This window comes from Geotrypetes seraphini, chromosome 4 (assembly GCF_902459505.1).
Source record: "Geotrypetes seraphini chromosome 4, aGeoSer1.1, whole genome shotgun sequence".
NCBI lineage: Eukaryota > Metazoa > Chordata > Amphibia > Gymnophiona > Dermophiidae > Geotrypetes > Geotrypetes seraphini.
Window position 1 is genome coordinate 297,756,728 of NC_047087.1, and position 16,116 is coordinate 297,772,843.

The following is a 16,116-nucleotide window of genomic DNA, read 5'->3' on the forward strand; positions in this document are numbered from 1 at the left end:
CGTTCCAGTAGCCCCTGAGAATTTTGAAAAACCGCAAATATGGTTTTTAGGCAGGAGAGACAGGAGAGTGCAGCCGGAGTGCCGGCGAGGGAAGGAAATCACTCGCTTTATGCTCCGACCGCCTCTTCCTGTACTAAAGTCGGGCCTCACCAATCAGGAGCTGCTTTGACATGCAGGAAGAGGCGGTCGGAGCATGCAGCGAGGGATTTCCTTCCCTCGCCGGCGCTCCGGCTGCCCTCTCCTGCCTCCCTAGCTGCCCTCTCCTGCCCGGTCGTCCGTGGTTGGAAAATATCACAAATGACTGGGACGATGAACCGCCAACTGCGAATTCGCGGGGGAGCACTGTATATTATAAAGTAGCCTTCGGTCAGGCTCCTCTCTACTTAGTCAATATATTTTCAATGGCTTCTCAAAGAAATAGCAGAAGATCTCACGCCCTTTTTGTATTTCCCCTCCCCCCCCCCGGTTAAGGACTGTAAAAGTCAGAAATATCATGACCCTACTCTCAAGTTTCAAGTTTCATAATTCTCTTGATTAATCGCTTAATCATATTTCAAAGCGATGAACAATTTAAAATACATTCATTATTAAAAAAAAAAAGAAGAAAAACAATACAATACACACTTTAAATAATAACATTGGGTTAAAAACTAAAACATCATTTTGGGAACATAAGGTAAGAAGGGATTGTGAAATACAATTCGATATAGTAAAGCAATACAGAGGACAACTTTCTACGACATGGACTTTTGACACTTGCTATTCACGTCTCATTCTTATTTCCATTTCATAAAACAATGAAAAACATATTTTCTCAAACATTCTCAAAGTATGTTTACGCTCAGCTGCAATTCTTTCATATTTCACAATTAAGCCTATTATATTCCGTCATTCATTGTAATTAATATTGGTAAAGTCCTTCCAGTTCTTCAATACCACTCCAATTGCTATTAGCAACAGTAAATGCACAGGGTTTGAAGCGTCTGGAGATAAGGAAAACTGTGTGGGGGTTACATTTGCAACAACCATAGAATATGAAAACAATATGGGTGTTATAGAAGACCATACTTGATCCCAGGATTCCAGTGGACCTTCAAAGATCATACTATACTTGTTCACCCTCTCCAAGGTAGGGAGAACGAGAGGGCACCCTCTAAAGTTGAAAGGTGATAGATTCCGTACAAACGTAAGGAAGTTCTTCTTCACCCAGAGAGTGGTAGAAAGCTGGAACGCCCTTCCAGAGGCTGGGGAAAACACCCTCCAAGGATTCAAGACAAAGTTAGACAAGTTTCTGCTGAACAAGAACGTGCGCTGGTAGGGCTAGTCTCAGGGTGCTGGTCTTAGACCAGAGGGCCGCCGCGTGAGCGGACTGCTGGGCATGATGGACCAGCAGTGGCAATCCTTATGTTCTTACTTGATGTGTTATGCTGAAAATGGTCAATATAATTTTGTATGTTGAAAAGTTTAATAAAGATTATTGAACTTAAAAAACAACAACTTATCTTTTCTTAAAATGTATAGCCAATTAGATCCCCATGGTTCATTTCATTTGTTATTAATTTAATTTTTTGTAAACCGCATTGAACGTCAAGGTTACGCAGTCTAGAAATCCGATTTTATGTTGTTATGTACCGTATTTGCCGGCGTATATGACGACTTTTCAGTACCTTAAAATCCTCCCCAAAGTCGGGGGTCGTCTTATACGCCGGGTACTGTTTACATCACAGTTCTTCAACCGCCGGTCCGCAGAAAATTCCTGCCGGTCCGCACAGGACCGGCGAGATGGACCCGTTAAATTTTCTGCCCCGATGGTGTTTGCAGAAATCTTCTGTTCCTCCCAGCCTCGGGCGATCAAGACAGGCGGTCATTCCCTCTGTGAGTCTCGCCTATGCGGAAACAGGAAGTTGAAACAAAATAGGCGGGACTCAGAGAGGGAAGGTCCCGATGTTTGCAGCCTGTCTTGATCGCTGCCCCTGCTGAGTCGCCGAAGAGGGCCGCGGGGAAAGTGCAGGCAGAGAGAAGATGGTCAGCGTGCGCGGGGAGGTCAGCGTGTCGATTGGGGCCATCAGCAGCGTTTGTGCGGGTAGGGGCCTCCGACTCGTCTTGGGCGGCTGGGCCTGCGGTGCAAAGCTGTTTTTGCCGGCTTGGGGGGGGGGGGTCGCGAATGTGCAGGGCACAGCAGGAGTAAGATCATGGGGAGCCTTCAACAGTGGCTGTCTCCTCTCCTAGCAGCTCTGTACTTACCAGGGCAGTGATTCACTTTGGCAACTTCCCCTTTCCTCAGAGGCGGCAATGGACCCAAGGCTGCCTAAGGAAATCACTGCTGCAGGCAAGTACTGAGAGCTGCTGGAAGGAGAGGGAGCCACTGTTGGAGGCTGGGAAGCTGATGGATAAAGGGAGAGCTGCTACTGCACCTGGAGAGAGGTAGAAAGAGAGATGCTGCTGGGAGGGGAAGAAGGGGTAGTCTTATACGGCGAGTATATAACAAACTCTATATTTTAACTGTAAAAGTTGGGGGGTCGTCTTATACGCCCAGTCGTCTTATACGCCGGCAAATACGGTAATTCTTCCAGTGTATCTCCGAATTCAATTGAAGGGCATTTGTATTGCATTTAAGATCCCATTTGGCATTTTTGCCACTTTGATTCCTTTAGACTGGAATGTTCTTAGACCTCATCTTGCCAGAAGGTCTCAAAAATTTAAACTTACATTTCCCTCTCTCAGTGGTAAAAAGAGAACCTTTAAGAGATTTAGGGATCCTTTTACTAAGGTGCGCTAGCGGTTTTAGTGCACGCACAAAATTACTGCGCGCTAAACCGCGTGGTATGCTTCTAGAATAACACCAGCTCAAGGTCTAGCCTGCGCAGCAATTTAGCGTGTGTTATTCCACACGTTAAGGCCCTCACGCACCTTAGTAAAAGGAGCCCTTAGTCATTCTTTTGCTTTTAAATTAACCAAATTCTGGAATGCTCTACCGCTTACATTAAGAAGTTTAGGTTCTTTTGCTTTATTCCGGAAAGTTCTGGAAACTTTTTTGTTTGCTAAACATTTTGGAAATTAACTATTTCAGTCTACTTTTCCTTGTGAAGCTTATGTATTACATTATTGTTAACCGAGTCGAGCTCCTCTTGGTTGATGACTCAGTCTATAAAACGAAGTTTTAGTTCTCCTAAGTACCACAGCTCCATGTTTTCTTTTTTTGATAAGTTGAACTTATTTGGTTATTACCTGCAATGTTATTTTTTTTTTTTTTCCTTATTTATTTTCTTCAAATTTCCTGTCATTCATTATTGCTGAATATAAAAGTTGAAATCAATAAGTTAAGTTTTTCTTATGACTCACCGGCTATTCCTGCATCCCCTGCGAGGCCAGGTGGGCCTCTGGGTCCAGGTAATCCCACAATTCCTGTTTCTCCTAGAAAGAATCACAAGTAAACATTTATTTCAGTTTAAAAGGAAACTTCCAAACAGTACAAATTAAGGGATTTAATATTCAGCCAGCAGTCCTCAGTGTTGTTCCAACTACTGGTGGTGTTAGGGTTGGAAATTCAAAGCCAGGCCATATCTGGGCTCTGGCCTTGAATTTCTGGTTTTACGGAGCCAGCTACACCATAGCTGGTTAAATGAGATATTTGACACTTAACTGGCTATGGGGCACTATATAAAGGTAGGACTAGGGTTATCAGACGACTGGGAAAACCCAGACGGGTCCTCTTTTTAGAACTCCCGGACGAACTTTCCAAAACCTGGCATTTGTCTGGGTTTTGGAAAGCTCTGACCAATTCCGGCCACATCTAGAGGGCCTCTGAGCATGCACCGATGACATCACACATATCCACGCATGCTCCGGGCTCTCCAGACATGGCCAGAGTTCATTGTAGAAGAGAGGAGGCTTGCTGGGGGCGGGGCTGGTGGAAGAATGGGGCGGAGCTAGAGGCAGAATGGGGCGGGGCTGGAGATGGAACAGGGCGGGGTTATGTGTCCAGGGTTTTCTTTTTCAAAATATGGACACCCTGAGTAGGACTGAATTTTATGTGGTCTTGTTTATGGGGTTTCCTTGGCCAGTTAAGTGCTGAATATTGGTACTTAACTGGCCAAATACTGACTCTGCCCCAGAATGCACTCCTAATAGTTGGTTTTGAATTGGGCACTAAGGCCTGGATTCTCTAAACCAGGGGTGTCAAAGTCTCTCCTCGAGGGCCGCAATCCAGTCGGGTTTTCAGGATTTCCCCAGTGAATATGCATGAGATCTATTGGCATACAATGAAAGCAGTGCACGCAAAGAGATCTCATGCATATTTATTGGGGAAATCCTGAAAACCCGACTGGATTGCGGCCCTCGAGGAGGGACTTTGACATCCCTGCTCTAAACGGTGCAGGGTTTTTTTCAGTGACAGAAGGCATGCAAGCTCAATAAAAAATGCTGTTTCAATGATGTTTTCAATTGAGTTTCAAGGCACCTACTGGCCTACGTTTTCAGCGCCTACCTTGACGGAGGTGCCATTCTGTAACCGTCACCATTGTGTGATTGACATGCCATCAGCGGCCGATTTTAAGATGGCTGCTGACAACCGTGCGGGTTAGAGAATCCAGGCCTAACTAGACATATTCATCAGCATTATCTGGTTAAGTGCTACTGACTATGACCAGTTAGTCTCAAACAACTGATTTAACCAGCCAGGGGCTATTTCTGGCCAGTTAAATCGCGTTGAATATCTACCCAGTATATACCCATATGAATAGGAAACCGGATACTAATGGGGACATATCCACACTGAAGGGTTTAGGTTTATTGTTTATTCAGTGCTTGATATATCGCTGTTTCGGTGCAACAGGTCACAGCATAGGAGAATAAGAGGGCATTCGGAAAAGTTGAAAGGGGACAGATCAAAACGAATGCTAGGAAGTTTTTCTTTACCCAACGTGTGGTGGACACCTGAAATGCGCTTCCAGAGGACGTAATAGGGCAGAGTACGGTACTGGGGTTCAAGAAAGGATTGGACAATTTCCTGCTGGAAAAAGGGATAGAGGGGTATAGATAGCGGATTACTGCACAGGTCCTGGACCTGTTGGGCCGCCGCGTGAGCAGACTGCTGGGCACGATGGACCTCAGGTCTGACCCAGTGAAGGCATTGCTTATGTTCTTATGTATTCTTTTTCCGTCTGTCCTGGTGGGCAGTGGTGTGTTAAATGACTTTCTCAGGGTGGGGTTACTAGATTTCCCATTTGAAAAATCTGGACTCCCCCCCTAGACCCGCCCCCAGTCCCGCCCTACCCATGCCCCCCTGCTGCCTGCTCTTGTTGGGTATGAGGGCATCCGTGCATGCCCTCCTGCCCGACAGTGATTTGTTCTAAGAAGCTTTTCAAATCCCGGACCAAGCGCCGGATTTTGAAAAGCTGTCTGGATCCCTGGATATATCATCCTAAGGAGTGTCTGGGGAAATTCGAATATCTGGTAACTCTATCCCAGGGTCACAAGGAGCAGCACTGGGATTAATCCACAACCTCGGGGTGCTGAGGCAGCAGGTGCAACCACTAGGCCACTCCTCCCAGGTAATCTGATAATAGTTTGGGTTTTTTTTTATTGCATAGAGCGTTTTGGACCCCTGTTCGTTTACAAAAAATAGATAGCTCTAAGTCTAATAGATGCTGGCATTGTAATTTGGAAGCAAGGACATTGGACCATTTGCCTTATTATTGTCCCTATATTAAAATTTTTTGGAATTCAATATGGACTCAAGTAAATTGTCTTTTAGAAAACCATGTAGCATTATCCTATGATACTATTCTGTTTGGTATTTCTATGAGGAGTAAAAGTCAAATTTCATCCCATAATAACAAACTTTTACTAATAATGACAGGGGTTGCAATACAGCATATTACTAGTAATTGGAAAAATTATTCTAATCTTAGTTATTTGTTTTGGTGGAATTCACTTTGTCATATTTATAAAATGGAAAAAGCAATTGCTTTGCAGAAAGGTAGTTATGATAATTTTAAAAAGATCTGGGGGCCATTAGAAAGTTATTGCAATGAGTGAACATCATTTTCCTGTTGGTAGATATATATATTTTTATTGGGGGGGAGGGAGGGAGAAAATTTGATTGTTTTTAATAAGTTTGTTTTTATTTGAATTAGGTTATTGGTTGTACTTGAAGAAGATTGGGTGGGAGGGGGGATAATTTTTATATTTTATGATTATTTATGTAAGATTTTTAAGTGATACATGTTGTGATATATTGATATAATTTGTTACACTTGATGATGTATTTAAAATGAATAAAGAATTTAAATAAAAAAAAATCTGATAATTGTAACAAGCTGACAATATGTCCACACATTATTAATCAGTTGCTTATTCCTATATTTGATGATTAAATGTATTTTTACGTCTCTTAAGGGTCCGTTTATCTAGCTTTTGTTGTTCATTTCTCCCCGAATGAGATTTCATTAAGAGTGGTATAACAAATGCTTTGAAATCTCGATGAATAACTAACGGATCGTTTCGTTAAAACGCAGGAGGCAGTACTACAACTGGGCACTGAGGTTAGGCCCTAGGATGCAGCACGCTGAGCGTGAATTCTAGAATGGCACCGGGGTGCTAAAATTCTAGAATAGAATAGTAGTAAGAATCGGCGTCTCCATACCTTCAGTTAGATGTGTCCCCTTTTTTTTTTTTTTTTTTTTAATTCTTTATTCATTTTCACAAATTACATTAAGTGTTAATATTTTCATTCACAGTAACAATAAATACATCACTTATAAACAATCATTGGTATATTACATATATTCTTATCCCTATCCTTCGCCCATCCCCCCCAACCATATACTCCATTATTGTATGATATATGTAATAATAAAATACCTCCTCCCTACCTCATAGACTAATAAACATAAGGGAAATAATTTTACTTAATCCTGACAATATCCTGACAGTTAGATGTGTCCACTTACGTCACATTACCAGTAGGCATAAATGCACGCTCCTAAATGCAGAACTTTAAAGCGCCTTTATCGTATTCTGCAAGTTACGCACACGAGGGGGAGGCCCACCTGTAGGGTTACCAGATTTCCAAACAGAAAATCTGGATCCCTAGACCTGCCCGCCAAGCCCGCCCAGTTCCACACCCATCCCCGCCCCATTACACCCCAGTTCTGCCTCCAGTCACGTCCTAGGCCCCCCCCCCCCCCGCTGCCTGCTCTTGTCGGGCAGGAGGGCATCTGTGCATGCGCAGATGCTCTCCTGCCCGACGGCGATTTGTTGGAAGCTTTTCAAAACCTGGACAAAGTGCCGGATTTTGAAAAGCCATCCAGACCCCTGGACATGTCCTTAAAAAGGAGCACATGTCCGGGGAGATCCGGATGTCTGGTAACCCTACCCACCTGTGCACTGCCCATAAGCTCGCCCTTCCATTTATGCACTATAACTGGCATCCAAAGTTAGGCACTGGGAAGATACATGCCAAACTTATAACTTCTAATCAGTGCGTGTCTGAAAGGGACATAACTGACTGAGTCACATGACCCCAGCAGTCAGCCACATGACTCCAGCAGTCTCCCATAATAGAATACAGTGGTACCTCGGTTTACGAGTGCACCAGTTTGCGAGTGTTTTGCAAGATGAGCAAAACATTTGCAAACTTCGTGCCTCGTAAACCGAGCTTGCCTCACTGTATGAGCGCCCCCCCCCGCGATCCGGCATCCCCCCCGCTCACGTTGCCACCCCTCCACCGCGATCCTACTTCCCCCCCCCCACCGAGCAGTCAATGACACCCTTTACCCGACTTGACACCAGTGCCGGTGCCCGAAGATCCTCCCTCTTCTGGCGCGGCCTGGGCTGGGCGGTGCATCGGAGATCCTCCTTCTTCTAGTCTGGGCTGGGCTGGACTGGCTTTGAGCATTTGCGCATGCTCAAAGCCTTCTGGTCTCGCTCTCAATCTCGGAGAGAGCAAGACCAGAAGGCTTTGAGTATGCGCAAATGCTCAAAGCCAGTCTAGCCCAGCCCAGACCAGAAGAAGGAGGATCTCCGACGCACCGCCCAGCCGCGCCAGAAGAGAGAGGATCTTCGGGCACCGGCAATGGTGCCAAGTCGGGTAAAGGGTGTCATTGACTGCTCGGGAGGGGGAAAAGTAGGATCGCGGTGGAGGGGGGGGCAACGCGAGCGGGGGGGATGCCAGTTCGCAGGGGGGGGGAAGCTGGATCGCGGAGAGGGGTTTGGAACAGCATCGGATTCCTCAAGGGGGGGGAGAATGGAGCAGCGCCGGTAGCCTCGTGGGGGGGGAGGAGATGGAACAAATCAAAGCAGTTTCCCTTACTTCCTATGGGGAAACTTGCTTTGATATACGAGCAATTTGGTTTATGAGCATGCTTCTGGAACCAATTATGCTCGTAAACCAAGGTTCCACTGTAGATTGATCTGTGCCTAATGCTAAAAAAAAAAAAAAAAAAAAGACTTTTCTTTGTCTTTTGTGAGGTTGTTCAGTAGAGTAACGTAAAAAATTATAACTTACCTCTTGGACCCTGGCGTCCATCTGGTCCAGGTGGACCTGTTCAACATACATGAGTTAGTAATGAAACCACTTCAGTTCATCCATAAGTCTGCCTTGGCTATGGTTCTTGCATATGTCCCCACAAGCGACCACTGCTATCCCTTTCCGCAGGAGGCTGTGATTTTCAAAAGCAGTCCCTAGTTTGCAGATCAGGCCTTCGTTTTTCTATTTTTGATATGCCAATGCGACAGGAGGAAACTCAGCTCCTCCCACCGATGAGGTCGACTCCTGTCACGGTTTCAGCGCAATGTCGCGGCAGGAATTTTCATGTCTGGACCACATTAGCAACGCTACTACAGTGCCATGTTAAAAATAACTGTGTAAATGCAGTGGGACTGGTTTCTTAGACAGATGTGGTTTCCAAAGTCACAGCCTCCTACGGTATTGTAAAATCCAGACCATGGCCACGCCCCCAGACCCACCCCGTCTCATCTGGCCCCGCCCCATTTCACCACAGCCTCGAACTCCAGCCCCCGCCCACCCCCCAACCTGTTTTCGTGCTCAGAGCCACATCGGGAGGACAACTGCAGGTGTGATATGATGATGTCTCAGGCATGCGCAGATGCGCTCCAGACATAGTTCTGAACTGAAAGCTTTTCAAAGCCCAGACCAAAGGCCAGGTTTTGAAAAGCTGTCCAGACGCTCAGACATGTCCTCTAAAAAGAGGCGATGTCCGGGTAAATCCAGACGTCTGGTAGCCCTAAGCGATAGAAGTATTTTACACTACTGCCGGTACAGTGTTGAAAAACTGGTCAGAACTGGTTCTCCTTCTAAACATGTTAAGGATGAGTAGGTTCATTTTGAAAGAGCATTCTGGGAAATGCACCTGCTGAGCCTTTGGTCCCTGCCTCTCCAGCAGGTCCAGCTAATCCTCGGGCACCCGGCTCCCCTGTAATGCAAGAAAGTACAATTAAAACAAATATCTTTGTCATCCACAGCTATTGAACTTTCAAATCCATTTCACATTAAAATGTTAATAGGTTATATATCATGTACTATAAAAAGAACTGAAAATTATCTCCCCTGATAGAACAGCTCTAAGAAGTCATTTAAAAAAAAAAAAATAAGATTTACATTAATTAACCAAGAATCATCCCTTGTACAGAAAAAAAAGGATAACAGTCTATAACTATTTTAAGCTAGGAAACATAAATTTACATAGAAAATAGCGACTAGCTTTCTAAAGTCCACAAAAACAAGAGCAGGGCCCAAGAATAAAATAAAGCAGATAGTAATCAGGTAAATTTTTAAAGGCAAACAAGGTTGACTGAAATACTGGAAGGAGGACCCAATTATAAACTATGATCTAATTATTACTCCCCTCAAAGATGTCTAGAAGATATAAAAGCTGTCAATTGAGCGGGTTCAAAAAACACATATTTAACAGAACCAAAATTAACTAAACATTTACAAGGATACTTAAGGGAAAAAAGTCCCACCAATCGAAGTGACTCCTGGTTTTAGGAGTAAAAATTGCTTTCTACATTGCTGGGTTTCACGAGAAACATCAGGAAATATTTGTATGCGGAGACCCAGGAAATCTTTCATTCTATTTTTAAGAAAAGTCATATTTCTAACACATCGGGCATGTTACAGTTTTGGTTAACATGAAGAAAAAAAGGTGAGACAACCCTGCCCATTAGTCTGTTTACACAATCGTAAAATAGTGCAGCTTTTTCACTTCCTGTATTTTGGAGGGGAAACTTTTCACAGAAAAACTTGTGCGCTGAAGCACAGTGGAGCTTTGCTCAGAACTGAAGGATCAGAAAAAGCTCCATATTGTATTTTGGAAAAAGGATTTTCATGCACTGCTGTTTTTACCGTGGCAAGTTTTTCTGCACTAGGATCACAGAATCACCCCCAAATTCTGTGTAAATGATGCTCCATCAATAATGATCTATTATGTGTCAAGCCCAAGGTTTTTACTCCAGCAAGCACCAGGAAATGCCAAAGAAAATCTGCTCAGTTTGAATTCTCTCTACTCAGCCAGAAGGCTTTAGGTTTCTTTGTGTTCAAAAGCAATTTCCCTCAGCTTAGGGTTGCAGATTTCCTATAAAACAAAAAAGGACACCTAGTTCTGTCCTGTTTTGCCCCCAGCCCCACCCTGTTCTGCCTCCAGCTCTGCCCTGACTCCACCCCGCCCCCACACAAACCTTCCCGAGCTCAGGACCACGTCTGTAGGGCATCTGCACATGCGTGGGCATCAACACAATGACATCACATGCATGCGAGCATGCATATGATGTCATCGGGTCAATGTCTACGCATGCGCAGATGTCCTCCTCTAGAAGCGGCCCTGAGGTTGGGGACTTCCAAAACCCAGACAAACTGCTGGGTTTTGGAAATTCCTCCGGGAACCCAGGCAGTCCTCTAAAAAGAGGACATGTCCAGGTTTTTTCCGGACATCTGGTAACCCTACCTCAGCTAGGAGTCAAAGTCAGGCAGCCATTTTGTGACATTTCTAATGAATGTATCTTGATCAAGACAAGATAGAATAGTTGAACATTATCCCCTGGATTCTATATATGGCTCTTGAGATATAGAGATGTAGGAGAGGGTCAAAGTGCACCAAATAAACCAAACACGAAAAAAACCCCACCAAGGGCCCTCAGAGGAGGAGTTTATTTGTATAACCTAACATGGGTCATGTTTTGGCAAGATATGCCTACATCAGGAGTCAACGAGTGGTTGCGATTTGTGAATAATTAAATAATAATTAAAGCTCCTCTGATATTACTCATAGATTGCAACTACTGGTTGACCTCTGACGCAGGCATGTCTTGCTGAAACACGGCCCGTACTGTCAGGGTCTTCAGTGGGTTTGGAGAATCCCCAGCCCAAAAGCCCTGCTTTAAAAAAAAAATAAAAATATTTTGGGGGGGGGGGGGTTACTTTTTGTTTGATGCAGCTTGACTGGTTGATCAAGATGCCTACTCAACAAATCAAACTGCATCAAGCAAAAAGTAATTAAAAAAAAAAAAAAGGCAGGGCTGTAGAGCTAGGGATTCACTGAATCCCCTGAAAGCCCTCACCGCATGCCACTGGTACTGTCCAACAAAGTGAAAGGGATGAAACAAATGGTAGATAAATGAACCATGGCCTAGTAATGACACAAGCCCTGAGGTGTTACACACAGATTGGAGCTCCCAAGGCCACCAACAAGACCCTTCTGAATCCTGTCAGTTCCTGATTTTAAGAGGTCTGTGCGACTGTGTAAGTTTCTCCCCACTTTTCCCAAACAGATGTGATCATTTATACACTGACCTGTGAGACCCCGAGAACCTTTGTCTCCCTGGTCACCTATAATAAAAGACAGAAAGAAATGTTTCTATCGGAAGCAATTTGGTGTCCACATTTTGGGAACTTTGATACTTCGCTTAGCCATCCTTTTTACATAGATGCAAGAACATAAGAACATAAGAACATAAGCAATGCCTCTGCTGGGTCAGACCCGAGGTCCATCGCGCCCAGCAGTCCGCTCACGCGGCGGCCCAACAGGTCCAGGACCTGTGCAGCAATCCTCTATCTATACCCCTCTATCCCCTTTTTCAACAGAAAATTGTCCAATCCTTTCTTAAACCCCATTACCGTACTCTGCCCTATTACGTCCTCTGGAAGCGCATTCCAGGTATCCACCACCCGTTGAGTAAAGAAAAACTTCCTAGCATTTGTTTTGAATCTATCCCCTACCAATTTTTCCAAATGCCCTCTTGTTCTTTTATGTTTTGAAATTTTGAAGAATCTATCTCTCTCTACTTTCTCTATGTAGAGAGAGATAGATTCTTCAAAATTTCAAAACATAAAAGAACAAGACCGATTTCTTAATTCACTGTTTTTGTCTCGCTGGCTGAATTATAAGACATTGTGGTATGTGTTTACAGTATATTCAGATTGCCGTTTTTAATTCCTAGGAAAGGAATGCTGCACTGTGTAATTATGCCATTAAACCACGCCTACAGCTGGAAATGGCTTTCTCTGGTAAACACTGATTGGATGTTTTTTGGTGAACTGAGATTATTTTTGACATTCAAGCCAGCAGATATAGATAGCAGATTGGTATCCGTGGGCCACATGAACTGAATGGATTTTCTGTTGGTACAAAGGCCTTGATTTTATAACAGGGCACCTCGGAGGGAAGTCTATAAAAACTTTTTCTATGTGGAAAACCTATGGGAACAAACTGCCTGACTCACTCTGTCAGGCTCCAACTCAGGCGGCGTACAAATCCAGACTCAAAGTAGAGAATGACATGGAGACAAAATTCATCACCGTTCCCGTCCCCGTGGATAACCGCGGGAAATAATCCCTTGTCATTCTGTAGTGTCTGTTTCAACCTCGGTCCTTCTACACCAGCATTCTTCAAAGCAAAGCTTGAGGGTCAGTGGTTGAGGCCATTCATACTCTGATTCTTATGTGAGCCAAGGATAATGAAGCCATTGTGACATCACTGATGTGATTGGCTCTTAGGCACTGGTGGAATGAGGCATTATGACATCACAATATCTGCTCTGGATACCAGAGACTGTCATTCTTTAGTGTCTATTTCAACCTCAGTCCTTCTACACCAGCATTCTTCAAAGCAAAGCTTGCGGGTCAGTGGTTGTGCCCAATTATACTCTGATTCTTCCCTCTCTCCTTAAAGAATGACATGAAGATGGTTTCCCGCAGTTATCCGCGGGGACGGGAACGGTGATGAATTTTATCACCGTGTCATTCTCTAACTCAAAGCCCGCTTCTTTGGAGCTGCTTTCAAATCCAAACTCCAACCCACCTTCTAAGCACAGGCGCAGAGCACAGGCACAAATTGCTATCATTTTTTCGGAGCAGGCGCAAATTTTTATGTATTTGAGCACCGTTGGGGCTGATTCTGGGAGCCTGTTTTAAAACACCAGCGCCTATCGTAGAACAGACTTACAATAAGTGGATTTTGAACGTCCCACATAAATCTCCTATTATTTATTTTATTTACTCTAGCGCCGGTTTCCACATCAATTTGACGACTACAAATCTCACAAAATCTTCTCACGCCCGTTTCCACAGTTTTCACTTCCCAAATCACCTTAACTCTAATAAAAAAATGTAAAAAAAGCTTGCACAAACAAATGACATTTCAGATCTCTCCTAAAAGATTTCACATCCCTACATAATCTCAAATAGCCAGGCAAGCAATTCCAGAACGGTGGACCTGCCACCTGCGTTCTCTTAGAATGTGTTTCTTAGAATGTGAAACTTCTCTTTATAATGACAGGGGTTGCCATTCAACTCATTTTGAAGAATTGGAAGAACTGGGATAGGTTAAATGACACTTTCTGGTGGGAATCTCTCTGTTATACTTTAAAAATGGAACGTTCGATGGCCGAACAGGTATATGAAATTTATGGATGATTGGGAACCATTGACTAAGTTCTGTAAGGAATGATAACTGATTTTATTTTATTGACCCTGAAGCATACACATCCAGGGTGGGTGGGAGGGGGAGGTTTTTGCATTGGAATTTCATTCGGGGAATATATGGAAGATTTCCTGTAGGAATGTACTTTTTCTGATTTTTCTAGGGGGGAGGAATAGTTGTGCATTAATGTCTATAAGTTTAATATGCATTTTGTGTAATATCATGTATATTGAAATTGTTTGCACTATGGTAGTTTGGAAATTTAATAAAGATAAAAAAAAAAAAAAGAATGTGTTTCTCCATCAGACTCAATTGACAATTTCATTGCTGACTGTGATCTCAATAGACGTGCGGTCACCACCGCCCACCCTCGCAACGCCACTGATTCTTGCTGCTGTATTTTGAACTACCGGCAACGCTTTGGTCTTAGATTTTAAAATACCTAAAAATAACGCATCAAAGCCATAATGGAAGAAACCACTTCATGCATCTGGCCCAATGGACTTAATTGATAGAGAAATCAGACCTCCAGACAGCGTTGGTAATAGATTTACAGTAGACTCTCTGTTAACCGGAACTTAAGCAACCAGCAAAAAAAAAATTAAAAAAAATCAAAGAAATACTGTAATACTTTAAATAAAAATAAATCCATTTCTGGCAGAAATGTAAGTGCCAACTTGGCATGCCACGCTTGAGTACGCCCATGCTTTGCCTAACACATGTCCGGTAGTTTGCCCAGAACAGTTTATGGTATGGCATAGTATGGGGTATTTTTAGCAGTAACTCTCAAGCAACCAGAAACTACATTTATCCGGCATCTATCAATCCCCATGGGTGCCGGTTAACTGAGAGTCTGCTGTATTTTCCTTTGATTATTTGAAATTAATGTCACCATGTACTAATTTAATAACCATGCTTACCTTTAGGTCCTGATGTTCCCGTAGCTCCCTTATCGCCTGAAAGACAAATTCAGGGTCACTTGTTTTTAAAAGCATTGGGGAAATATGCCCTACGTTCTGGAGATTGTCACTCATATTTACAGATCCAACATTATGTACATTCATTATTTCTAATTTGTCAGCGAGATCTTGAAGATTCTTTATTTGATGAGCATCGGCCTTTGCTGGCAGCAGTGGCGTACCTAGGGTATGTGGCACCCGGGGCCCATCATTTTTTGACACCCCCCCCCCTCATGTAAAATTTTTTTTTTTTTTTTTTTTGCAATAACCATGAAATGGAATAAATGGTCAGAATAGAAACAGGCAGTGAAAATTTTCTTTTTTTTTTTTTTTTTTTCTCCAAAGTATTTTTATTGAGAATGGCAAAAGGTCCAGACAAGCAACCATGGTCTGTACAGAAACTTATACATTATCAAAAAGAACACAGAATGAGAGTAACAGCAACAACAAGCATGAACAAGCCTCTCCCAAGAGAAAATTGCCAATGAGAGGCATAGCAATACACAACAAAAGGCCAAAACTTGGGGCAAGCAAACAAATCCCACCCCAGAACCCACAAGAATAATAAGCCGGACTAGACCCTCAGCCATATTTTATAATGAAAAAAACCCCCACAAGCAACAACACCCAGACCGCTCACCAGACACACCAATCCGCACAACAAGCACCCAAGAAACACCCAGCCACCACCCAGACAAAACTACCAGACACACCTACCCCACCAAGCCCAGACCCAACCCCCCCTCCCCAGAGAGTGCAAGCGCAAAGTGGACCGTGAAAAGGGCAGCTGCAGAAGTGGAAAGCCCCAGATAAGTAGGTTAGCTAAAGAAAGCCCACAGATAGAAGAAATCAGGATAACAGAAGTTCCAACAAATGCTCCCACAGAAAATTTTCTTTTATTGAACCTCATTTATGTAACCATTATTCCAAACATAACATAACATAAATTATGTCTGAATTGTCATGACATCAGAAGTACATATGGAGTAGTTGCAGGTGATGCTTGGGACAGTTCTGATTATGTTAGTTTGGTTTTATGTGTTTTTTTTAATAGAAGGGTTTTTATTTCTTTTTTTAAGGTTTTGTAGTTTGTGGTCGAGGTCAATAGGTTGTAGAGTTGGGGGTCAAGTGTTGCAGCTCGAATGGCTAGGAGGTTGTCGAACAGTTTTTTTCTTTTGACGTTTTTGGTTGGAGGGTGTGTGAATGGTGCGTGAGTT

At 43.5% G+C, this 16,116-nt stretch overlaps 1 protein-coding gene across 1 annotated transcript in view; it reads right to left on the bottom strand.

The window, feature by feature from the left end:
- Positions 1 to 16,116, bottom strand: part of COL17A1 (collagen type XVII alpha 1 chain) — a 204,586-nt gene that overhangs the window by 90,430 nt on the left and 98,040 nt on the right. Inside the window, exons 27-31 of the mRNA XM_033943541.1 lie at positions 14,861 to 14,896; positions 11,813 to 11,848; positions 9,375 to 9,437; positions 8,510 to 8,545; positions 3,343 to 3,414 (exon numbers count right to left, since the gene is read on the bottom strand). Of these exons, the coding sequence (XP_033799432.1) occupies positions 3,343 to 3,414; positions 8,510 to 8,545; positions 9,375 to 9,437; positions 11,813 to 11,848; positions 14,861 to 14,896 (243 nt within the window). The remainder of the gene's footprint in view (positions 1 to 3,342; positions 3,415 to 8,509; positions 8,546 to 9,374; positions 9,438 to 11,812; positions 11,849 to 14,860; positions 14,897 to 16,116) is intronic.